At 35.0% G+C, this 26,209-nt stretch overlaps 2 protein-coding genes across 2 annotated transcripts; one reads left to right on the forward strand and one right to left on the reverse strand.

The window, feature by feature from the left end:
- Window positions 1–4,416: 4,416 nt before the first annotated feature.
- LOC149089420 (coiled-coil-helix-coiled-coil-helix domain-containing protein 7) lies at window positions 4,417–12,106 on the reverse strand. The gene is made up of 5 exons (XM_089238371.1): window positions 11,902–12,106; window positions 10,442–10,540; window positions 8,049–8,188; window positions 5,429–5,579; window positions 4,417–4,906 (listed from the first exon to the last, which is right to left on the reverse strand). Exons 1-3 carry the CDS (start codon window positions 11,992–11,994, stop codon window positions 8,075–8,077), a joined length of 306 nt encoding a protein of 101 aa, XP_089094497.1. The 5' UTR covers window positions 11,995–12,106; the 3' UTR covers window positions 4,417–4,906; window positions 5,429–5,579; window positions 8,049–8,074.
- Window positions 12,107–12,701: 595 nt separating this feature from the next.
- LOC149089421 (uncharacterized) lies at window positions 12,702–23,166 on the forward strand. Its single transcript, XM_089238380.1, has 2 exons — window positions 12,702–12,762; window positions 19,876–23,166. The coding sequence occupies exon 2, from the start codon at window positions 19,984–19,986 to the stop codon at window positions 21,238–21,240; it is 1,257 nt and encodes a 418-aa protein (XP_089094506.1). The 5' UTR covers window positions 12,702–12,762; window positions 19,876–19,983; the 3' UTR covers window positions 21,241–23,166.
- The last annotated feature ends 3,043 nt before the right edge of the window (window positions 23,167–26,209 follow it).

A 26,209-nucleotide genomic window follows, 5' to 3' on the forward strand; every position in this document is an offset into this window, starting at 1 on the left:
CTCATATATTAAATTTTTTTTCCCTCCGACCAGAGGAATGTTTTTCACAAAATTGAATCCACATTAAGAATTCGTGGAATTCTAATTTGAATTTTTAGACATCAGAGCTATTTAATAAACGGAAAACACGTTCCGCTAAACAAACAAAGAGAGGGAAAAAAATTAAATTAAATTTTAGTGAGCGAGAGAAAAAAATTGCATTCACTGAGAATTCTTCCATATGAAATCTCTAAATACTCTCAAAGAAAACTCATTAACAAAAATCAGGTAAGAGAAATTAATCAAGTCTCTTAATTTCTTTTCACGTAATTAGTTAAATATTTAAACTCAACCCGATCACTTTCTTTAAAACTATCATTATATATCATGTGATCAAAGATGTATTAAGAAGCTTTACGTGTGATCTTCCCGCAAACTGTTTTAAGATGTTTAAATATTTACATAATAAAGATTAAAAAAAACAAACACCATCAAAGAGAAATTGTGAAGAACTGTATAGTGATTAAAATTTAATTTGATTGTTTAAAATATTTGTCTTTCACCAAAAATTATCGATGATTAATTTTTCTTGAAATGTTCTGTAAAGTAACATCTGTTTGTTTTTTCAGAACTATTTAGAGTAAATATACGTATAATAAGGATTACTAGAATAAATATTTTGTATGAAGTCACAAGAAAATCAGAATAATGATAAATATTATTCTAAGTTATATCAACATAATTTCTATATTACTCTTTTCTAAAGCAAAAGCTTGCAACACCTCGCGCTGATAAGACTTCCCTATAGGGTTATCATGAAGCCATTCGCAAGCGCTACATGTAATCAATAATGTAAATGTCTTGAATGAAATAGAAAAATACCCCAAACAAACACACATTAAAAAAATTGAAACACATTAAAGTACACACTAAACTAGTTATTATAATAATGTTTTACTATCGAATTGTGTATCTCTCTATAACTAATGTTATATTTTTAATCATACTAATGCACTAGAACAGCATTTCTCAATGTATGGTCTGCTAAGATGTGACACGTGGGACTTGAAAATTCAATTATAATTTAATGAAAATTATTCAATTATGTTTCATAACGAATCTATTTTATTCAGTATGGACATTTTTACTAACTCTTTGTGGACTTATACCACATAATGTGTTTTGTTTGTTTATGCGTTGTTAAAAGGTGAGAAGAGAAAATCTGTCTTTTCCAAGAGAGGAGAGCGTGAGTTCGAATGTGGCTTCCGTCCTGGAAGGTTGTCTGTTTTGAGTGGGCTTTGAAATAAAGTTGTCTTCGTTAAGTTCCGTAGTTTCGTGCGTTAATTGGAACCCCCTCCAATATGTCTAGGAATAATCCGCCACCTCACGGAAAAGAGACGCACCTCCACCAAATGTCGTGTAGTTTTACAAATATTTATGACGCAAATATGGGTTAAAACGAAAGATAAGACCCATGTACCGTATTATAGTAGTCCAGTGTTTCTCGAGTGTGCGTTGCGGCTCCTAGGGGCATCGCGACGAGCTGGGGATATTGATTAGTGTGCTGAAGTGGCATAATATTGTGGCATTAATTGGAGCCCCCTCCAATATCAAGTGTCTAGGTATATCAAGTGTGGCATTAATTGGAACCCCCTCCAATATCAAGTGTGTCTCCAATATTAAGTGTCCGTAATCCGCCACCTTACGGAAAAGAGACGCACCTCCACCAAATGTCGTGTAGTTTTACAAATATTTATGACGCAAATATGGGTTAAAATGAAAGATAAGACCCATGTACCGTATTATAGTAGTCCAGCGTTTCTCGAGTGTGCGTTGCGGCTCCTAAGGGCATCGCGACGAGCTGGGGATATTGATTAGTGTGCTGAAGTGGCATTTATAAGGCAAAATATGTACTAAACTCTTCTAGAGAGCCGCATATAGAATCATGAATTGGGCAAGGGAGCCGCGGGTCACAAAAGATTGTGAACCACTGTAGCATTCCGTTAAACTGTCTCGGACATTTTGATGGTGTCCTTGGCTTCTGAAAGGTTGACAAACTTGCACTACACAAAAGGCAGAAACCAGACATACAGCCCATTAATTTCCTCTGGGGATCTACCCCCCCCCCCCAACTTCTAAAGTAAAAGAAAATGACCGGTATTTGTAATGAAGTAATAAATTAGGTTAACTATATAAAATATCAAAAACAGATTTCCCAGCCCCAAAATACCTGTTCCCCCCCAAAAGAGAAATCCAGGTTGCACTAAAAGACAAAATTTGATAGGGTTATTCTATTCAATATACAAGGTGATTACTTAATTCCACTTGCCACATTTCACTGGCGAAAGATTCTAAAGGCATGCTTCCAGTTAAAAAAAAGTACAATAACGTGCAGAACTCAGATACGCCATCTATGTTGTAAGGGGTAATAGAGTTATTAAAATGTAAAAATTAACTTTTTATATGGGCACCCTGTCCTTAAAAACCCAGTTAGAAGGTTGTTGCCCTGTCTCTCCTGAGGCTAACCGAAAAAAAAAATTCCATGTTTCTAAGTGCAATATTCATACAGATATTTGAATTCAAAAATCGGAGGAAAGTTGGGAAAGAACAGCATAAATCAGGAAAACCGTTGTCCGTTAGTTTTCATGCTGTTTTTTCTCAACTTTCCTCCAATTTCAAATATTTTTGCGAATATTGCACTCAGAAACGTGGACTTTTTTCTTTTTTTTGTCGGCCTCAGGAAAGACACAGCAACTTTCTAACTAGACAAAATTTGGTTTGGTGACAGGGTTATTCTATTCGATATACAAGGTGATTACTTAATTCCCCTTGCGACATTTTACTGGCGAGGCGTGGATCCTAGAAGTATGCTTCCGGTTGAAAAAAAAGTTTTCAATGGCATGTTGGCCGTATAAAAGTCAATTTTTATATTTTAATACCTATACAACCTCTTGCAACATGAATTACGTATCTGAGTTTTACAAGTTATTTTTGGACACTTTTTTCTTATTGGAAGTATGCCTCTAGGATCAATGGTTCGCCAATAAGATGTGGCAAGGGAAATTAAGTAATCACCCTGTAGATATAAGTCACGAAGCCATCAAATAAACTGAAAACAAAACTGATGTAAAAGAGAACTTATAAATAAATGTCAGAAAGTTATTTTGCAGGGTTTCTTGAAACCTGAAAAGTCAGGGAAAAATGTAAAATATTTGGTAAACGTCAGGGAAATGTGCCAGTGCTTAGTCAAAGCTGATATTGCATAGATTGTGCTTTTTTAATAAGGGAAATTTTTGCATTTCTGTCAGAGAAAATCAATGGATTTTTTTTTTTCATTTTGGTCGAAGGAAATCTGAGAATTTTTTTTTAGCTCCGGTCAAAGAGAGTCAGGGAAAGTTTAAGTTTTGGTCACAGAAAGTCAGGGAATTTTTTGAGTTTTGGTCGGAAAAATTTTTGGTTTTCGGTCAAAGAAAAAAAAAGCAGGGGTATTTTCTAAAAATAACATTCCTTTATTAATTCCTTTCTCAAATAAATCAATTTGCAATGAAATCATGAGCTTCATGTGAGATCACGATACAAATTTTAAAAATAATAATTCTTCTTTTGAAATTTGCTAATATAATAATTAAATGTCTTTATCATAACACTTCAACATGAGTTGTTGCATACATGATCTCACTCACTCCCACACACACACGTTGAGTTTGAAAATTCATAACTAAAAATATTCATATCATGATAACTGTATTAAGACAATCAAATTTGAGTTGAATGAGTTAGCGTAATAACTAAGCAAAATAAAAATTTATGGGCTCGATTTTTATTTCACACACAACTTTTAGATGTCTGAATCATTCACATATATTTTTTACTTTTTTTGATATAGATTTACAAGCAAAATGTCTTTTTTGTACATTACTTTTAAAGTCAGATTTCACACCTGAACTATTTTCCACAGTGGACAGTATTTGGTTCCTTTCTGCTGCTAGCTGGCATCTCAGATTTATTGCATCTATTCCATTTTGAATTATATTCAGCTGATCGAGATCATCAGCCTTGTCTACAAGGCACAACAGTTCTTTCAATTTCGAAGCAATAGCAGATTTCTTCTCTTGAACATCAATATGATCGTCAAACTCTGTTTCTGCCGTTTCCTCCTGCGGGTCATCAGAAATATCCTCGTCAACAAATTCATCTTCACGACCAGTATTTTCTTTAGAATCTACCCACTCTTCTTCCCGAGTATGGCCTATGTGAACTGATTGGTACGAGACACTAATTTTCAAATTGCTGCCTTCGTTCATCTTGTTAACTTTGATTACCGCTGGGCAAAACCTGCCAATTTTTATAGAACCTTGGTATTTATTTCTTAATTTTTTTTAATCTGCCGATTCCACTGCGATGACAGTAGTAGTAAGTTTTTACCACACCATTAGCCAGTAACCTATCGCCTCTGTGTTTGACAAAACGAGACTTCGACTCGCGTTCTATTTGCGACTTCCATTCAAGGAAACCTCTAAGCGAATTGAACTCCAAGTTCTTGAAACAAAGTCCTACCTCTAAATGGTTATTTTCAATGTGCCAGTGTACTTCGCTGATCAAACAAAACCAATCATCACAAAGTGGGCAAGATATATTGTACTTCTTAGGGAGATGTTCATCTTCAGCATTTTTCAAAGAATTCGATGGTATTGCATCTTTATGAAACTGTTGAATGTGTCGGATCAAACTGTATTTATTTGAGAATTCTTTGCCGCAAACAGAGCAAAAGAAACTTGAATATTTTTTGCGCTCCATAGAGATTTCGGAAAGCTGTGCCATATATGTTTCAATTTTTCTCCCAGCAAAAGACTGTTAACATACTAAGTAAATATCAGTAATATGACTTTTGATACATATTCTGCTTATGGGGAAAATCACGCACATGCTAAAAGTGTAAAAAGGAAAAAAAAAACATTTTTTTAAATAAATTTCCCAAATTGAGCACAGAAAAATTATAAATGAATGATGGAAATTTGACTTTTGATCTCAAGTACTATCTAACACCAGTAACATAATTACAGTATTTATTATTCCCTCAATACAAGTCTATGAAGCAAACAAAAAATAACATTTTTACAGACTGAAACAGGAATTTTTTTAATATCAAACCTCCAAAATAAGCTCTCATAGGTTTTTATAGAATTTTTCTACATTATTTTCTCACAACTTGCGCTCACACTTTTTTCTCAGCTGCTAAAAAATTTGCCAAAATTCTATTTTACTCAATTTTTTTTTTCATCAATGAACACTTACAAATTTTATCATACTGAGTTTGAAACCATGTTAGTCTTTTTTATTAATGCGCATATAGTGCTCATAAGTAAAAGCTCTACAAAATTGGTTAAATTTTTTACATTTTTTACACAGATTGGAGGGGATGCTGGAAACAAGCTGTTTTCTTTCCTACCATTTGGACTACTTTTGGGTCATGTGAATAGTGCCATAAACCCTCTGCTTTATTGTTGGGTGAACCAGAGATTCCGCAAGTGTGTGATGGTCACATTTTTCCAGTGCAGCCGTCACAGAGAAGCCACTTGGGACAGGAGAGATGTCTTCCACTGCCAGGTGAGAAAGATTTTGAATGTATGAAATAAAGACGTGCAACACGAAAAAATTTTACTCACAAAATATAAAGATGATTCCTTCATTTAAAATGGAGGGATCATAAGTTAAATTACATTCATTCGGTATACCAGGTCATATCACTCATGGCTGTAATAGGAGCACAATCAAAAAAGAGGAGTTTTCAATATAATTGTGTTAAAAGTTTTCTTTTGATAAAATGACAAACCAATGAATGGGACAATGACAGTCCTGCCATCTGACAGTAAAATATTGAACTATTCGATGTGCCACTATCGCTGCTCGGATGAATATTATTTTAAAATGTTGAGATGTACAGTAACTCAAAATATTAATTTTTGAAACGTGCTGCTATTGCAGTCCATGAGCAGTTGGACAATGATATGTTGGCTATTTACACATAATTATTAATATATAAATTATTTTTCTTTTGCTATTTATAAGCCTTTCACACTTTTGTATTTAAATTTATGTTTACTTCCTAGGGAGAAAATAAAGCATTGTAAAAATTATATGATTAACATACTTTTTTTTAAATTCATCAATAAGGGCGCCAAAATCTCCCAGCTGACCAAGCATCTAGTTGTAGCCCTGCATATATATTCATACGCAAGTAACATTGACCTTGGTCATACATGCTTAACCAATGACCCACAGGCCAAAAAGTGGCCCTCAGAGTCATCTGATGGGGCTCTGTGACCTCAAACATAATTTTATTACTAATTGGTAGAAATGTAAGTTAGGAGTGACTGACAATAAAACCAGAAACAGAGTTTTTGTAAGAGTTTTTGCTTCTATAAAATGAACGAAATTTGTGCTATTCACTTTTGTCTATGATTGCAATGAAACATCGAGTATGATGATTGAGCACTTCAACTGTAGTTTCCATTACAGACTCCAACAGGCTTCTGGTGAATATATACTCAAGTAAAATCCAATGGAGACAGTTTAAAGGACGCTATGGCCCAGATCGATAAGACACTTGCCTAAAGTACCAAAGGATGTTTAGAAGTGTCTGGAGTTTGATACCTGGTTCGTCCTTGTCAGAAACTTTCTTGATACAGGGGTACAACAGAAATAGTGGTGTGACCACAGAAAAATATAGCTACTGCAGGGAGTCCCACATCGAGGGGTTGGCAAACCAACCTCTCGGTGAATATAAAACAGGCTGCCATTCGAAATCGACAATAAATTGTAGGTCCCGGCGTCATTAGTTTCTTGTGTGCAGAAAATGACCATAGCACGACAGAAATGATCAAATGATGAAGACAGTTTAAAAATCACCATGGCATTCAAAACTGCAAAAAAAAGTTAAAAATCACGAGCCATGTTATAGAGTCCTTCATGATTTCACATAATCACTATTTTTCTATTTTCCAGGAATACCCACTGACTACAGCTGCTAGTATCCAATCATCTTCAATGCTTTGGAGAAAATCTTTCAGAAGAGCTTCCCAAAGAACATGGAGAACTCAAGCATAAAAAATTTTACCTACTGGCACCATAAAGACTGAACTTATTTGTATTAACATTGAATATATTATCATATTTAAAAATGTATACAAAAGATAAATAATAAAAAATTTACTATTTGAGAGTTTGTTTAATTATGATCAACAAGTCATGCATCGTGAACGTTGATAAAATCTGATGATAGCTACAGCATTATTAAATTTAATTATATGCCTATGTGTTTTTCACTAGGGCTTAGACAACTGGCTTACACGTAAATGAATTACGGAAAGAGAAAATTCAATTGTTTCTGCAGTGTAATGAGCAAGTGTGTTAAAGCAGAGGTTCCCAAATACTTTTAGTCGTGAACTCCCCAGGAAATCTTGGTGTCTGCCATGGACCCCCACTTTTAGTCATGGACCACAGAGATATTGGTGTCTGTCATGAACATTTATATCAGCAGAAACTACAGCCATCTAGCAGCAAGAATTTTCTCAAACAATGGAGGGCATTTTATCCAATACTAGTATAACTAGGATTATGATTTTCATACACTGTTGAATGCCCTTTCTTCAAAGTGGCCCAGCAGTTTGAATTTCTTATAAAATGGCCTGCCTACCAGCAAATTTAGGGTGCCACTAAAGTGCTTTGGGATTAGGCAGGAATGTAGCAGTTCAATGAAGCACAACACATTATTTCCAAGAATAATGAAGGCTTTGTGAATTTTTTTTAAATATTTCAATTAATTTGGTTGTCAAAAAAAAAAAATAATAATAAGTATGGTTCAAACAATGAAAACAAAAATGAATAAAAAAATTAGAAAAAGGACCTTTTACTAAGCTAAAATGTTCATAATTTCTATTTTACTTTTGTCGACATTGGAGTGGCTCTTTAGAAAACCTTGATGCGATTTATCATAAGTGTTATAAACTGTTCTGAGAGCAAAACTGTCAAGCAAAATTTCACATCAGAGTGATTACAGAATTGCATACCCATCAACAAAAAGTGCAGGCCACACTCATGAATTAAATCCTTGGGTGCTTAGATATTCTTGCTTAATTTTTTCTCTTTCTTCAGGTTCAGGAAGATAAGGAAGTATGCCCTTTCTTCTTCTGTCGTTCTTTACAGAACCCTGAAAAATCAAAACGTCTATGCATGAAAAGACATGTATATGAAAAAGAAATGCAGAATCACTTAAAATGTAAATAAAAATATACGTGTACATAATAAAACTTCAGATTATGAGTAATTCTGTTTAGATGAGCAAAACTTATAAACAAATTTTGACTTGATTAACGAGCGCGCGAGAGATAGATATCTCACAACTACTTACTTCTGTCACCATTAACTACATTCTCATGTATTCTAATCAACTGCATTCTCCACTTCGGCCAACATTATTGTACAAATAAATAAGGTGAGAAAAAAGTTTGGAATTTTTTAACAGATTCTGATGTTCAAGATATATCTCTTGTGATACAAGTAGCACGTTTACTCCTAGATAAGTACAATAACTTTGCATATTCATCTTGTCTGTGGAGCATGACTTGGTAATATAATTTGATTGTGTTAACATTTACTCCATGAATTATTTTCATCATGTGAAATTTCAAAACAGCCTAGTATCAGAGGAGTATGCAGAGAGAGGCATCCAACCCCACTTGAAGGCAATCAAAAATTAGACATATTTTTGTAAAAAACATAAAATATTGAAAAAGAAAGCATCTTTATAGGCTATTTTTAAATGAATTTTTTCATTTAAAATGCTTTAAATAACTCAAAATTGAGATGTGATTAACTTTTGTTTGGATGTGATCTTCACTGTAAAAGGTATAATTTACACTTTACAATGGATACTTCCACTAAGTTTTTGTTTCACCGTGGAATACTAAACCCAACAAAGTTTTTGAAGCAATTAATTATTATTATTGTTAATCATTAATTAACTGGCATAATAAAAATGAAATTGTTAATTAATCAAAGACACTTAACAAATATAGTAAATACAATAGAGTTTTTGCAATGATTAATTGTTATTACTAATCATTAATTAATTATGACATAATAACAAAATGTCATATGGTTTTGCCTCCTATGAGCTACACAAATTTTGCCACCCATCTTCTATCTAGTCTAATTTTCTTGCCTATTCTTTCCTTGAATTCACCACCCTGTGCTATAACGTGCTTCCCTCCCTCTCCTGAAAGTACACTTGTGTCTCTGAGTCAACCTTTTAGTCTTGCACACTGTTTTGGTTACTCAAATGCTTGCACACTGTTTTGGTTACTCGAATGCTTGCACGCTGTTTTGGTTACTCAAATGCTTGCACACGATCTGAGCAGTGGCATCTTAATGCATATGCCCACCCGGGCATGTGTGTGTGTGTGGCCCAGGGCCTCAAGTTCAGGGCAGTCTCAAGAGCATCGTGGGCCCCAGGGCAAATTGATTATTCTGAGGCCCTTATCTGACTATGGATGCCTGCTTACAAATTTACATGCTTAATCTCGAAAATTTTAACCAGTTTGCATTATCATGAGGGGGGCTCCCCTGGGCTGTTCCCAAGTGGGCCAATACGTTAATATGGCACTGCTCAAGTGCAGAGGGTAAGGGGGTCTCGTGAAGGTGAGATCTGGTTAAAATTTTCGAAAGCAAACATGTCCTGCCAGATAGAGGGCTTCAGAAAAATCACTTTGCTCAAGGGCTCAGGATGGTCTTAAGATAGCCGGGTGACTCACTGACCTGGTCCCTCACATTGGTCACTTATCTGGTCATTCACGTATTTACTCATGCTCTAAGTCACTCTTTTGCTCACTCACTGTGCTTAAAAACGGTACGTCACTCAATGACTTAGTCCCTTGCTGTCTGGGCAGAGACAAATTTATTGAGGGTTATACATATTTTTCCCCCTTTCTCCCATTCCACTAATTTTCTTGGCCACTCATCTCTCAAATATTTGCTACCCCTCTGAACTTGCTGCCCTGGGCTATAGCATGGTAAGCTGCCTTCCCCCCAAATAAATACTGGTCACACGGTAGGATCTTGTGGGAATCAGTTTGAAGATAATCACTATAGTAAGAGCCGTGACCACTCCCTACAGTCTAATAGCCTTGTCCCTCCCCTTGTAAAACAAAATTGGTCCCACATGCATAGAAAAAATGTTTTCTTGATATATCTCTAACATCAAATAACTATTTCTCAATTAGTACAGTGAGGTTTTGAATTTTACCAAAAGGTATTGCACAAAGGTTCCCTTGTCTCTGTCATAAAATAATGTGCGCACACAGTGAAATTCTAATTCAAAGATATTGGTTTATTCAATACATATGGGAATAATTTTTGTAATCACTTATAAGCATAAAATCATATATATGCCAATCATAGATACCCAGAAGTCCAAGCAGTACTTGTAGTTGTCAAAATAATTCTGACACTTCTCTTTCACATAATTATTCTCATCCAGACAAGCCAGTGATAGTTGGTGCTCCTATAAAATGAAAAATATATATAAAACTTGTGCAGTAAAACTTCAGATTGGCGAATACCTTCATTAATAAATGTTTTTCAAGACAAATAAATTTTTTTTTAGAATTTTGAATCGCTGTAACAAGCAATGGCTTGCATTGCAAAAACAAAAATTTTAACAGGTTTTCACTTTATAACTGAGTGAGAGACTTCACAAATTAACAATACTTGGTGCTATGCTGTCTTTGCATAACTTTAGTTAATCGCAGTGATACCATTCATCTGTGCTCACATTTGCATTGCCTGTCAATCGAGCATTTGTGAATGAAGATGTTACAAGTGGTTGCTGAGCAGCCAAGCACTCAATCTTCTCCTTCCATTAAGATAGTTGCTTGTTTTTGTTGCTGGTTTGTTTTTTTATTATTATTATACAAGGTGATTCTAAAATCTTAGGACAAACTTTAAGACGTTCTACAAGTCTCCTAAAACAGGCATTTTTTTATCATAGAATGTGCGGTCAAATTGCAATAGCAAAGATGGTAGAGAGAGAGGTTATGTTAATTAGTACACAACAGCACTTCGCCAAAAGCAAATATCGTATTAATGAATAAACTATTCTAGGATGCAAAGGGTAGTAATATGGTAGACCAACTTACTCATGGTGCAACTTGGTTACGCAAATTCTACCATAAATCATTATACCGCTTATGATGACATGGTAGAATTGGAGTAATAAAATATAATTAGTCATTCATAATGACTTTTGGTAGAATTTATACATTATATAAGGTAGCTTATTCTTGTCACTGGTCAGTTCAAATCAGTGAATGTTCTTTATTGATCAAAACCAACAAAAACAAACTACCCATTATGGTAGCAACATCTATTTTAAATATTGTCCGAACAAGATGGTGGGAGGATGACAGGGATCCAGCTACGTGGCACTTACCATCCTTTTTTACGCTATAAATTCACTACAGACGGGGGCCTGTGGGAAGTCTGGTTTGAGGCCTGCAAAGATCTCAGCCTGGGGGGTCCCTGCTCCAGGATGTGGGGCCATGATTTTAACTCATGCACTCAACTGAGCACAGCTGATCACCCTGCTCAGTTTTTAATAGCAATTGTGCAGGATTTGTAAGAGAAAAGGGACCAGTCCTTGCAGACCTCACAGCAAGAGTTTTCTTCACCTACCCAATGTGTGTGGGAGGCCCCTAGGCTGGGATCTTTTAACGGGCCCCTTCTGCAGTTAATTTATAGCGTGAAAAAGTAAAAAAATTATGATAACCGTCCCGGGCCCCAGGACTAGAGCCCTGTCAACCTCCCCTATGTGGGGGCCCCATGATCATCATTTATGTTAAAACTGTTTATCATTGGCAAGTTTACCTTAAAACATGGCAAATTCAATTGCCTCTCCTTGTAAACTCTCTTACTTTCTTCGACACTGCGATCCGGAGGATAATGTTCACTCCTGGGCATTGAAAATTATAAAATTGCTGATTACCAATCGTAATTCAATGTTTTAGCTATAAAAAAAATCGTTTTTGTTTACAAATTACCTTTGAAAGCATAGCAGCTCGTGTCGCCATCTAACGGGCATTGCTTGAGTATCAAAATTTAGATTGGACATCGACCACGCCTTCTGCAACATGAAATGATTCAATCACTTTGGGTGATATTTAAAAATTTTATAAGACAAACGTTCCCATTGGTCCAGTCACCACCGTAAAATTTTGAGTCTGGTCTGGTCTGGTTCCCATTGGTTTTGAGATGTTGCCATTCTTAATTGATGCTTAGATTTTATTTTTCCTAAAATGTTGAATGCAATGTTTTTTTAATTAATTTAAAATCATTTCAACTGTGTTTTTTGATTCGAGTGACTCCTTCAACCAAAAAGAGGTTATCATATATTATCGGTGACCATATTTATCAATATATTACGGGACATTCCTCACAAAAATTGTTGAGACTTAACAATATTTGCAAAAACTGCAGAAATTTTTTGAGAAATGTTAAATGCAGGCAATTGAAAAGCTGGACATCCATCGTGTTAACATTTTCTCAGGAATTTCCAACCAAATAAAAATGATATGGTCAGTATATTTATATTGTGTTTATTTTTTTTTCGTTCAGCATGTGTGTGTGTGTGTGTGTGTGTGATTCGTTACGTCATTTACCCATGATGCACCAGCGAGGGGATAATTGACATCATGGCTGACGCCGTAGATTGGGATGGTTAATGTGGCGGTAAGAAAACTGCATGATTATCAATGATTTCGTTTATTTTGACAATTACAGATGGTTCATGATTTTTGTGCAAGTCAACATTGAAATGATTTATTGGTTTCTTTTAGTATATTATTCGATATTTCATTCATAAACATGTTGTCTCGTGTGATCATGTTGTGATGCACTGCCGCGGCCCTCACTCCGGATGATGATCCATCATCAACACAAAATTTACCATATCCATCAATTACATTACTTTCGAATCAGTTTGTAAAATGTCATGATCGCTCATCCATTCAGTCCCATTGTATATTTTATACTCTATTGGAAATAGATTATTTGTATATATAATCAAATATAAATATTTTTTAGATCTTAATTGAATTTAATGAGGCATGGTGGCGGTCATGCCAATCTCATCTCTGATGATGTGCGAATAATCTAAGTTCTATCTTTCTCTCTATGTTATTGTCACTTTTATAATAGATTTAACTGAAGGGCATGATCTTGGCTCTATTTCAAATCAAATACAGGCAAAATTCTCCATTCGAAGCCGCTGAATAAGTTATCCATAAAAGAAATATTGATGTCAAATAACCAAAATACAGCAACCCAATATAAATGCATGGTATCACCAAGAAAATAATGTGTAATACTCTGCCCATAAAAAGATTAGGCTTGTCTTTAGTAGTACACACAAAATAGCGCTACTAGCAGGGTTGGTCAGATTTTACCCAACCTGAAAAATACAAATACAATGCCACAACAGGCAAAATGCCCAACAAGGTGGCTGAGAAAGCCCCTCACATTTGTTTCATAAAAAAGAAAAAAAACAAAAAATTACACCTTAAACCTGCATTTACTCCCAACCAGCATGCTTTCTAATGGCGTTATTGCGTTGTCAAACTCAGGGCTCCCACTCATCCTACTTTTCCTACTTTTTTGGTAAAATGTCCTACTTTCTCGGTTTTGTTCTACTTTCTAGTTTTTGTCCTATTTTTCTTACAAAATTTGTGTAATTGGTTTTAATTTAGCTGGGAATCATTGATATATTGCCGAATAGTATAAGGCATAAACAATGTATACAATACTCAGCAAAGAGTTAGAAATGAAAGTGCTTCATTTTTCAAAAATGATTACACTGGTATTCAACAGTAAAATGTTAACAAATCCCTGTAAAAAAGGGATTTCAACGCAGTAAAACCATTCAGTTCACCTTGATTTCCAATGTAAATAAACATCTGTAGCTTGTAATCTACACATTTTGTGCTGTGCTTTTAAAAGTGATCTCGAAGGAGCATCGTTCTTAAAAAAATCTTACATGCCTTCATAATTTGCTGTTCATTGTTGAAGAGAGTTGACAGATTCGATTGTGGAAGAAGAAGTAATTTATATTGTGAGGGGAATTATCTGTGGTTGCTAGTGCACTGTTTTGGCCAAAAATTGTTTTTGTAACCGTCATTTTTCCCATTTTGCTTTGACTTGAGTCAATCTTATAGGATAAATGGAATAGCGCTGTGGGAAAAAATATTAATGGGAAATTTTTTTTGTTATGCTATGATTACCTTGTCTAATGGGGGGGGGGGGTATCCCCCCATCCTACTCTTTAGTCCTGCTTTTTCCTATACTTTTTCTAATTTTTGAGTGGGAGCCCTGCAAACTGCATTCTAAGAGAAATATATAAGTAAACCCATGGCCCCCAGGCCAGACTTTCACAGGGCCCTTTATGATTAAATCATAGCGTGAAAAACAAGAAAATGATGAGAGTCATCCCGGGCCCTGTCAGCTCCACCCTTGTGGGGGCCATGAGTAAACCAATGTATTCAATGTTATTTTGATGATTTTTTACTCCAGTATATGTTGAATACAGAACTTGACAAATCCAAAAAAAAATTAGGCGTCAACCAGATTTCTTAGCATCAAACCACTGTTTTTTCGCAAGAAAAATACTCCCAAATAATATTCTTTTACAGGATTCAAAGACCTGATATTGGAAGACTCATTATCATGAAATCAGTGTCATCCTTAAAATTTTGTCATCTTTAGACCCCGATTTAGCAGTCATGTGTCGACAATGTTAGGTACCACAGATTTTACTAGTTTCCATGACGACCTGACACCTGAAATTTTTGAATCCCTAGTGTCTTTTTTTTTAAATGTAGATTCCATGGAATCAGTATCTGTGGGCGCTAAAAAAAATGTCCACAAATAATGATTCTACGACCTTTTTTTTAATCCCATTTATAATGCTAAGGGAAGAGTGAACAATTTGAAATAAACAATTGTCGATGCAACTGCTGAAGTTAGACAATTATTTTCAACATTGAAAAAATATTTCAGTTCACTGCATTATCATTCACATCATTGTTGCATTGATATAATATTATTTTCACATGGCATAGATGTGCAGTTGATTAAAAAGAAATTGGCTAACAAAATAGTAGATTAGCTTTTATCCAGGACCATAGGTGTAAGCATTTTTACTGCAGACCGTTTCCAGTCAACTGAGAGCTTGTTTCAGTATAGTACAAAACATTGTTTTTAAGCTGTAGGCTATGTTAATTTTGCCGCCCTTCTCCCACAAAATTTAGATTTTTTTCAATCACCTATTCCCGAACTTGCTGCTTTTAGCCACTCAGTCATCGTTAAGTTAGTAAATATGTGCTCCATTGCTTCCAGCTTAGTATCAGACTCCCGAACATCACTTTGCCTAGGAGACCCATGATGTTGAGATATGCCGAGAACAGCTTAAAAAAATGAATTTACTAAAAAAAATTAATTTGATAAACGTAAATCATGCGGGAAGAAGAAAAAAGTGTTATCCAAATACAGCCACAGACAAAAAAAGCTTAAATGTTGATTTAAATAGCTTAAGATACATAAAATCAGTTTTGAGTCATTTTCCATCAAAAGGCATGAACTAAAATTGTGGCGATTATAACTGCTAAATCATATCTGTTGGCAGCATGTATTGCCTATGTCAGGGCTTGACAAATCTCACGTGCCAGGTCATTATAGCAACCAGAAAATCTATATTGGTGCCTAAAATTTTATGTATCTTATTGTTAAGAGTCTACAGATGGAAGAAAAATTTTCTGAGGAACAGCTATGGTACAATCCCCTTTTTTGCAGTGTGTTGGCGATTTATCTTTTCTTTGGAGAAAAAAATATCTGAAAGCATGGCGAGAAGTGATTCAGGCGTAGATTATGGCTGTTAAAAACAAAAAAAAATTGCAATAGAAAAAAAAATCAACCACAAAAATAATAACAAACAAAACATTCTTGGACCAAACAAGGGACCCAGATCATGATTCTGAAATAAAAACAAATATTCTCTGGTACATTGGAATCTATGGATGAAGCAGATTTTTCTGATTTCATTGCAGTACATTTTTTATCACAAAAAGGAGTTATTCTCAGAAATGTAAAAAAAAACACTATTAAGACCATTTTTCTCGAGCGAAAACCATTCTGTTTTCTTAAGAAATTAGACTGGTGCCTAAATATTTTTTTCAATTTGTCAGGCCCAGACCTATATTAAAATAGCTATCGTCAAATCACGAGTACTACAGCTATTCTGGGAGTGTTCTCATTTCTCAAAAGATTTATCAATTTTCAGGGGTGGGAACTCTGCTCCAATTGCGCCGCACTGCACCAAAATTAACATCTTGCGCCATTCTGCACCAATAGTGTATTTTTCTGTGTCAAATAGCGAATTTTGCTTCAGTATACCCAGAATTTCGGAAAGGACGCATAAACATTTTTGTTCCTGCTTGCCGCTAAACGATTATTTTGCAGAAGAGCCTGTTTTATTCCATTGTAAGCCTTATTTAAACTATTGCCCCCTCATCAGGCTTTCCATCGGGAAACCCAGATGATATCCGTGATCTTCTTAGATCACGGAATATCCACTGAAGATGGTTTGCGATGATCTTTCAGCTTTAAATCGCAAATGCGAGTCTGTTTCCCCTTAAAAAAAAATCGCCACTGAAAGCAGCAGAAATTACTGTAGTCGATCGTCATTGTGTCAAATCCCGATGTTTCGTGAAAAAAAATTTCATTCCGGAATTAAAAGTCGCATGTCCACCGATTGCTAATTTAGAAACTTTGCCGAATAATAAGCGTTAAATCGCCAATGTTACCAAATAACGAATATTAAATCGCCAATATCGTCAAGCAACGAGTGTCAGATCGCCAAATAATGAGTGCTGAATCGCCAAACATCGTGTTGATTCTTCCTAAATTCTCTCCCATTTTGCAACAATTCCTTTCAGAGTATAAAAAAATTGAAAACTTACATAGAAAATTTTTAGCCCATTTGAAGGGCGGCTGTTCCAGACAGCAAATAGTGCCCTTTCTCTCAGTAAGCAAAATTCATCTTAAATAGACTGGTGCAAAAAATTTTATGACAGCCGCTCTTTCAAACAAGGTATCAAAAGCCTGAAACAACAGAAAAACAAGCTGATGAAAAGATGTTTGATAACAAAAGACAGTGCAGTTGTTTTATTTTGAAAAGGGGTGAGAGTTAACGAATTTATTGTTAATTTTGCTGCTCCGAATCCTATATTTTGCTGCTCCGAATCCTGAATTTTGCTGCTCCGAAATGGACTTTGTTACTTCCCACCCCTGCAATATGAATACACTACAACCTTGGTTAACCTTTCCATTCCCATTGGGACACATGTCCCATACAGTAGGGCTGGGCAAATCACAAGAAAAAAAAATCTGGGCACAGTGACCCAGGTTGATTAGATACTCGACTTAAGTAGGCCTACCAGAGGATGCTTGGAGGTGCTACACAGGTTCAATGTTCTGTTCGTCCTGGTCAGAAACTTTCCGGGCACTGGTATAACAGAAACAGCGACAGGACCACAGAAAAAGATTGCTGCTGCAGGGCATCCCACATTTATGGTGGGGTTAGCACACCAACCTCTCAATGAGCATAAAAAAAAGGCTGCCGTTTGGGATCGGCAATAAATTGTAGGTCCAGAGTGTGCAGAAAATGACTATGGAGTGATAAAAATGGTCAATGGTCAACAAAAAATCTATGCGCAGAACAATTTTTAGTTGCCAAAAAAATATTTACCCGAAGGAAAAAGTCCAAAATAATGTTTTAACCCATTGATGTCGGTTGTTAAGAAAATTTGCCATTCTAAATTTCAAGTTTTTTCTTTGCCAGTAAATGGCGGAAGTGGTTCCACTCATTATTTTTTATTTTTAAAAAAATCAAAGTCATCGTTGATGGGTTAAACGTGTTTTTACCATATTGTCCAAAACCTTATATCTCAAACTGCCCAAAACCTTCATCACATTGCCGTACATAAAAATATGACATGAAGTTAAATTACTATTTAGATATAAGTTAGTGAGTTAATGTAAAGTTATATGATTGATATATCTCAATTTATTATAGATTTTTTGCTCCAAGCACCAACTTTACAAAATGGTCAACAAAACCAGGTCATTCGGGGGGGGAAAGGGGGTTCTGGCTTTAAAAAATATTATAGAAATGAATATGCAAGGTGAAATATATACATACACATATATTGACAATAATATGTGCTTTTCTTTCCCCCCCCCCCCCCAGAAAAAGTTGAAATGACAGACCTGAACATTAATCTCTTTAGGGTCACGGGCGTAATATTGCGTCCAAACACCAATTGAATAAATTCAAACTTTTATATCTGCAGATTTCAGAATTGGACAGTTAACTGCTTGTGGTTCTCTAATAGTAGTCTACATTACTACAACATCAAAAGAAAAAATCTAATTGGTTTTCATTTCGAGGTGTTGGACAGAGTTTTTTATTTAACTGTTCTTTTTAAGATTAATATTTGTAATGGAGGTTTGATATTTTGACCAGGAAACTGACTAAAAGGGGTTTCAGCCACCCAGATGTAGTTGAAACTGGTCAAATATTGTCTTGAAACTGATTTAGTAATAATTTGTAACTTTTCTCCTATATTATTTTTATTTTATTAAAATAATCAATAAATAATAAGATAATCAAGATATATATATATATATATATATATAATTAAATGATTTCAATAGGCCAGTGGTTGTGTAGAAGCTGATGTCAGAGTAGCTACTGGTTAAAAAAAATAATGGAAAAATTGGTTGCTGTTTCTTTCGGCCATTTGAAGTCACCTATAGTAGTAAACCACTCACAATGGTCAAAACTGATAATCAACCAGGATGGTTGAAACAGGTTTTCTAATTGCTTAGAACCACACCTGGTCAAAGTGAATGCAACCCTTTTTTTTAAAAACTGTATTCTGTATTCGACCACTTTTGGCCAGTTAAAACTGCTTTTAGTCATTGGCCTGGTCAAATTGAATTTTGACCAGCTAAAATTAAAACCCTGCAAATCTGCGAGATGGCCATGTCTTAGATGAACCATGTGTTATGCTTTTGGACCTGACAGGCTAGTGATTTTCCGTTGCTATTACTTTCTATGAAAGCAATATCTGGCTTGATTAAGTTACTGGGCCAACAACATTGAAGACTAATACTAACTGTGTATTATATTTAATGAAACAACTAAGTGTATATTTAGCATGGCCCACTATTGAAGCAAACTAAAATACTCTGTTTTGGCTTGCATTGTGGATTGCCTAGTTGTAGCATGTTGAGTACCAAGATGCTTTGCTTTTTTTTGTACTAAAAGTTACCAGTCTTTGAGCTGTCTAGTTGTGGCATTCATCTATCAAAATGATAAATTTCCAAGTTTTATGTTAGCCAAGTTTCTTAAATCGTGCGGCAGTTTATCACTTGGCTATTCAGCATGCTATCTTTTTTTCAGCATGGGTTTAGAGCAGGGTGCACAACCTCTGGCTTATGGATGAAATAAAATGTGGTCTGCAAAAGATGTTTCTGAAGATTGGCATCAATACACGTAACACAACAGGTAGCTACACCAGTTTTTTGTGAGCGATACCTAATCCATAGCATTTACCTAGCCTATGGACTCAAAAGGTTGTGCATCCCTGGTTTAGAGGGTGTTTTTTATATAAAGTACTGTGACTGCTTTGTATTCCACGTAGGCCTATGAAAATTTCAGGATCATTCCCCTTATTTTATTCTTTGATGAATTTTCTAAAAAAATAAGTTCATTAAATTATTTTACAGGGTATTTTGACGATAAGCTTGCTGCCGAAAAATGATTTTTATCGTGGCCCCTGAGTGAATGGGTTGAAAAATTGCTTATGGTTTCTGAGGAAAAAACGAGTTGTTTGGATGAGTGTCGCTGGAATGCGAGAAGCGGATGGAGGTGGTGGAGGTCAACTTCAGAACAGCATATCGATTCGAGACCCATCCTCCAGTTTCACCATTCCAAATTTTGGTGTGCTTCCAGAAGTGAGACGAAAAAATCGCCGTGGCCAACTCCAGAAAGATGGAGATGAAAAGGTGGAAATTGAAAAGTCATTTCCGTGTTTGCAGCCGGGCTGCCCAAGGACATTCACTTCTAAATTCAAACTGGTTAGACATGTGCTCATTCACTCAGGGGAGCGTAGGTTCCAGTGCAACAGCTGTGGCCGTCGCTTCCATAGGAAAGATCACTTGAAAAACCACTTACAAATTCATAATCCTAATAAAGTGGTATACTGCTGTAACCTCTGTCAAAAGACTTACTGCTCGCAGCTGTCATACCGAAAGCACATTGCTCTCCATGCTGCAGAAAATGGAGATCTGGTTTGTAAGCTGTGTGGGAAGAAGCTGGCAGATCGTGAGAGTATTCTTCAACATTTGAAGGTGCATACTGGCTCAAGAACTTTGAGAGGCCCGAGTGAGAGAAAATTCCCGTGTGATCGATGTGACCGGTCATTTTTCACAAAAAAAGATGTCAAACGTCACCTAGTTGTTCATACTGGAAAGAGAGATTTTGTATGTCAGTATTGTCCACAACGCTTTGGACGTAAAGATCATTTGGTTCGACACACAAAAAAGAGCCATTCCATCACAAATGGCAACAATAACAACAGCAGTAGCAATAGTAATAGCAACAACTCACCTCCGGATCTTTTACAGAAGTACAATCCCCAGCCGCCTATGTCAAATGATATCAAAGAACCTCTAATGGTTCAGTCTCAGATAACTGATATGTCAAGATTCGTCATGTCTCCCTCAGTTTCATCAATGATGGATCCATCTCTAGTAGAACCTCCGAAACAAGAATATATTCCTCCCCCTCCGTCTAACATCATCCAGCCGTCGTTCAGCATTGGCCACTTGACCAGTGATAATGGCCAGAACCTGGGCAGATACAGCACAGAGACTATATTACCCGTCTCTCAGTACGTTCCGATGGATCCGTCATCGTACCCTGGTGTTTCTCCCATAATGCCGCATCATTACATCAACATGTCTACCTCTACGAGCGTGTTGTCTGATCTATTGCCTCCTATGACTGCATCGTCCTCGTCTTTTCCCACTTCTGTGTCGTTGGACATGGGCCAGCCCCCACTGCCACATTTCAGGCAGGCTTTCCAGTAGTTTTTCCTAAATGATCTGATGTCTTCTGTTATCTCATAGCCAAGCAAAATGATAATATTAAATAATGGCAGTTTAATGGTCACTCTTTGGGGGAGGTGGGGCCACACGTGTAAAAAATTAATTTGAATGTTCAACATTCATTTTTTTCCCCCCAATACAGGGAATGCATGAAAAATAGATTGTAATGTAATCAGATATATTATGATCATGTCCAGGGCTCTGTTTAGCTGAAGTCTGTTTGTCCGTTTTCTAGACCCTTTACAAATTTTAGACCTAAAAAACAGACCCTTCTCGAAATTTTAGGTCTATAAAATGATCTTTACAAAATACAAATTAATGAAACCATAAATTTGACATTTCTTTTGTGAAAAATTAACTAGATTGTTTCACTTTCCCCAAAATTACTTATGATTCCTTCAATTAATGCCATTTTTTCAAAACACGATGACTCTCTATAGAAAAATGTCTGGACAGACCCCTGCATTAACCATAGCAAGTACAAGATGCGGCTAGGCATGTCATGGACGATTTTATTCTTTTCTAGAAGGAAAAAATAAATGTGAAAGCTTATTTGCTAATGGACAGTTCTCAATGCACAGTGGCTTTATTAAAAAGAAAGTAATAAAATATATGATTTTTTGCCGTGACAACTCATCTTATCTCATACTTGGAGGATTATAATTCTCATTTCAATTCGTTCTAATGAAGATACATGATTTTTTTTTTTCATGCTGATCAACTGGTGAGAGGAATTCCCCTTACACATATCAGCAGATCATGGGAGGCAATAGATTTGAGACTATATTCCTTATCGCATGTCAAACATGATACATAGTTCCTGCAAGCAGCGAAAAAAAATATTTTTTAAAGTTATCTAGGTGCTGCAGTTTGTCACGTCACCTCAAAGTGTTCATTTTTTCACATCAAATGTTAGATATTTTTTTTTTATTACAAAATAATTATATGTGTGTGTTTCAAGTAGTATTTGTATTTGTGGATGAATTTCTGTCCATGCTCAATGTTATTTTGTATGTGCTTGTCGATTAACTGAAGATATTTTCGTCCATCTACATTTGTGCATTTAATTTGGTGTATGTTCCATTATGTACTAACACATTCGAGCATTTTTCCATTTAATGCATTCCAGAAGAAATGGTGTATTCTAAGTATTATGCTATTATTATCAGTTTGTATCTCTGAGAGCTATTCAGTGAATTTAAATGAATGGGCACGCAAAACCATAGGATGAAATCATTTGGGGAAACAACTATGGGCGGGGTAGGGAATGTATTTAGTAACATATTATTTTATATACTATATTTTTTTCACTTGTTCATTCAATTTGGTATGAAGTTATTACCACTTAAGTTTTTAATATAAAATTAATTCTTATGTGTCCAGGGCACAACAAAGTCTCAGGTGCCCTGTCGTCATTGTGACTAAAATATTGGTGCTGGCACCTTGAATTCTCTATGTATGATTTACTAAATTGGATTGTCTAAGGACAAAACAAAATTTTCTGTTAATTCCTGAATAGAAAAAAAGAGGGGAAATGAACATTCTTTTCTACTGTTTTTCCTGAGAAAAAAAAATGTTTGATTCCCCTAAGGAATCCGGCTGGCACCAAATTGGGGAAAAAAAAATTGGCTGCCAGTCAAATCTTTTAGGAGCCACCGGTTTCCTTTCTCACAAGGGAAACTGTCCAAAATCTATATATTTTTTAGACTTCCCAGGATTTTAGAACTTTTTTCCATGTTGGTAGACATATATTCAAAAAATTTTGTTTTGTCCTCAGACTCCAATTTAGTAGGGCATGGTAGCCCGGTCAATAAGATACTCACCTAAAGTACCAAAGGATGTTTAGAGGTGTCATGAGTTCGATACCCGGTTCGTCCTTGTCAGAAAACTTTCCTGACACAGGGGTACAAAAAAAAAAAAAAAAACGCCGACTTGACCGCAGGGAGTCCCCCATCAAGGGGTTAGCGCACCAACCTCTCAACGAGTATAAAAAACAAGCCTGCCGTTCGGAATCGGCAATAAATTGTAGGTCCCCGTCTAATTAGCCCTCGTGTGCAGAAAATGACCGTGGTGCAACAAAAATGATCAAATGAACCAATTTAGTTATCATATGTATAATAAAAAATTTGTCACCTTATATTTCTCCAAGGTGCTTTATTACAATGTAATCTCAGTTATTACAGAGTCACTGGACTGTTCAATATTCTCCCAAAGGGACCATAACACCCACTTTGCAAAGCACTCGTCTAAACTATGCCAATATGAATATATGATTGAAAATAGTCAGCTATTGAAAGCATAGGTGGAAATAGACTTGGAAGTCTGGGGAGCTCGGTCATTATTTCTGGGGGGCACAATGATGATGATGTCAATTCATGTATATGCATATATACAGATCAGTCAACTTCACCTTATTCCCCCCCCCCCTATATCTCCGCCCATGATTGAAAGAAAAATTTCAATTTTAGTTATGTGAAATCTGCTTCGTTAGTAACTGCTTAGCAGGTTTTCGTATAGATATCTCCATTTAGCTTATTGTTGATGAGCTTATGTGTGAGTATATATGAAATTATTGTCATGCCCAAAGTAGCAAAATCATCATTTCATCTTTATATCAATAACTCTCATTTATTTTCCCACACTTGTCTTGATTCATCCAAAGACAATCATGTTGTCATCATACAATCAACACATCCTCTGACAAATCTAGGTTCCCTGAATTAGGAAGAAATTGATAAGATTAGACAAACATCCAAAGAAAATAATTATGAATATTAATCGCAGAATAAGAAAAAAATATTTTTTATCATGATCTTTACTGATAGTTCATGACCTCCATGTGTACAAGAAGTTTTTGCATTATGGTCTATATTTTTTTAAAGGAAAACTAACTTGTTGAGCCAGGGCTTTATAAATCACAAATTTCAGTTGCCAGGCCACTATGGTGGCTATAAAATCAGTATTGGCGCCTAAAATTTTCTATATGTGATTGCTAAATCAGTCTAAGAATGACACAAAATTTTCTGATATAATTATGTTTTCTTACATGAAAGGGGTCATTAAATTTAGAAAAAACTGATAAAATCCCCTCAGTTTTAGGTCTTTTTTTCTATTAAGAAATTTGTCTGGCACCTAATTTTTTTATTTTTCGATTTATCAAGCCCTCGTCTTGAGAATATTCTATTGTTTATCTAAAAGATAATCTGATCTGATTTGTCAATACTCTAAAGAGGTCTTTGTCACTTCAGATTAGTGAAGCTATTGTATTTTGTAGCATATTTTGATTAGCCTCTTAAAGTCATGATAATAATTCTTTAAATATTCCTCTGAAATATATAAAGAAAAACACTCATAGTTGTCGAATCTATTTTACTGAATTCTGCTTAGGTGTTTTTCTACCCTTCTAATTTCATCCTATGGTTTCAGCCCAGTGGGTATAAGTTACTTCAGAGAATTTTTTTTCAGTATTAGGAAATACTTTTATTCGTTATATTTTCCATAAGTTTTAATATGTGCACGTGGCAATGAATCAAATGTTAAATTAATTTTGCCAAAAAACACCTCATGTGTTCAATTTAATGTATTTTGATTCCTTATTTACATGTTTTTATATTTATGTAATCGTTTTCATATACTGTTCTACACAATCTTCATATATTTTATGCAGAGTATGTATTTGATAGTCTTGCAGTTTATAACAATGTAAAAAATATATGTGTTTTAAAGCAGGGATATTCAACCCTTTTTCAAGTGACAAGCACAGTCTATGACTGGCATCAGAAGAGCAGCACCCACATGGTGATTCTAGTATTTGCATAAGCTCAAATTAGTGTAATGCTAATCCTTGAAATCAATTAGAATAAGGTGCTGATTGATACCACACGAGTGGAAAATAGGGCACAAGCATAAAGTACTCTTGATTGCTTCCAGGAGCACTGCTTATAAGCAATGAGTTGAAGATGTCTTCTTTTTTTTCAGAGAATCATCATATATCACCTAATATTTTTCTATTGTATATAGATTAATGTTGCATCTGAAAACTTTTAAATAACAAATATTCACTTGTTGAAAATCGTTCAATTTTAAAAATTATGATAACTTTAAAATCTTATCCGTGTTGTAATTCTGACCATGAAAGTTGTGGAAGTTACAAAGTGTTAAAAATGATCATGAATTTATTTTTCTTTCAATGGCTTGAATCTATTACTAATTATATGAAAAAAAATATGCATGCTAGGCGGTTTTTGTTATGAGAGGCTGTTCATGCTAGCACCTATTCTAAAAGATATATTTTTCTATTATCAATGTTAATATCATATTAAATTAGAGCTGTGACTGTTTATTAAGCTAAAGAAGAAGAATTTCTAGCAAGATGAGGATCAATTTAAAATTAACATTAAAAAGGTTGTTTTTAATGAAGTATTTGCCCGATTACATACATGATAAGTACTTACAGTATTTTAAGAGAAACGTACTGGCAGTGTTGCCAACAGTAAAAAGATTTAGCAGCCGAGTTTTCAAAATTTTTATTAAAAAAACAACTGGAATTGTAATTTAAACAAGCTAAAATTTATTTTATTATTTTTTTTTTTATATTCTACTTTTTATAACCTTTAATAGGTATATTTCCAACCAAAGATCTTAAGATTTTTGGTTGGAAATAGGATGTAGTTACTATTGCTATATGGATATAGCCAGCTTTCCACTGGATATAGTTGGGAAAAAAAACTGAATTGGCAACACTGCATGTACAAAATTAATAATTTACAAATTAATTTCTTTTAATGATAATCACAATGAAATCACTCTACTTATGGTGGATTCTGTTGGAAGGAGTGAATTTATGGCATTTTTCGAATGGAATTAAGCAGAAATTTAGAATATTTTGTTGATATTTATTTACAAAACTAAATTTTATGTGATTGGTGTACATCCTTTCATCCAGGTAGAT

The sequence above is a fragment of the Pholcus phalangioides genome, unplaced genomic scaffold, assembly GCF_987345545.1.
Source record: "Pholcus phalangioides strain wild (caught in Gottingen) unplaced genomic scaffold, Ppha-v1.0 ptg000002l_1, whole genome shotgun sequence".
Lineage (NCBI taxonomy): Eukaryota > Metazoa > Arthropoda > Arachnida > Araneae > Pholcidae > Pholcus > Pholcus phalangioides.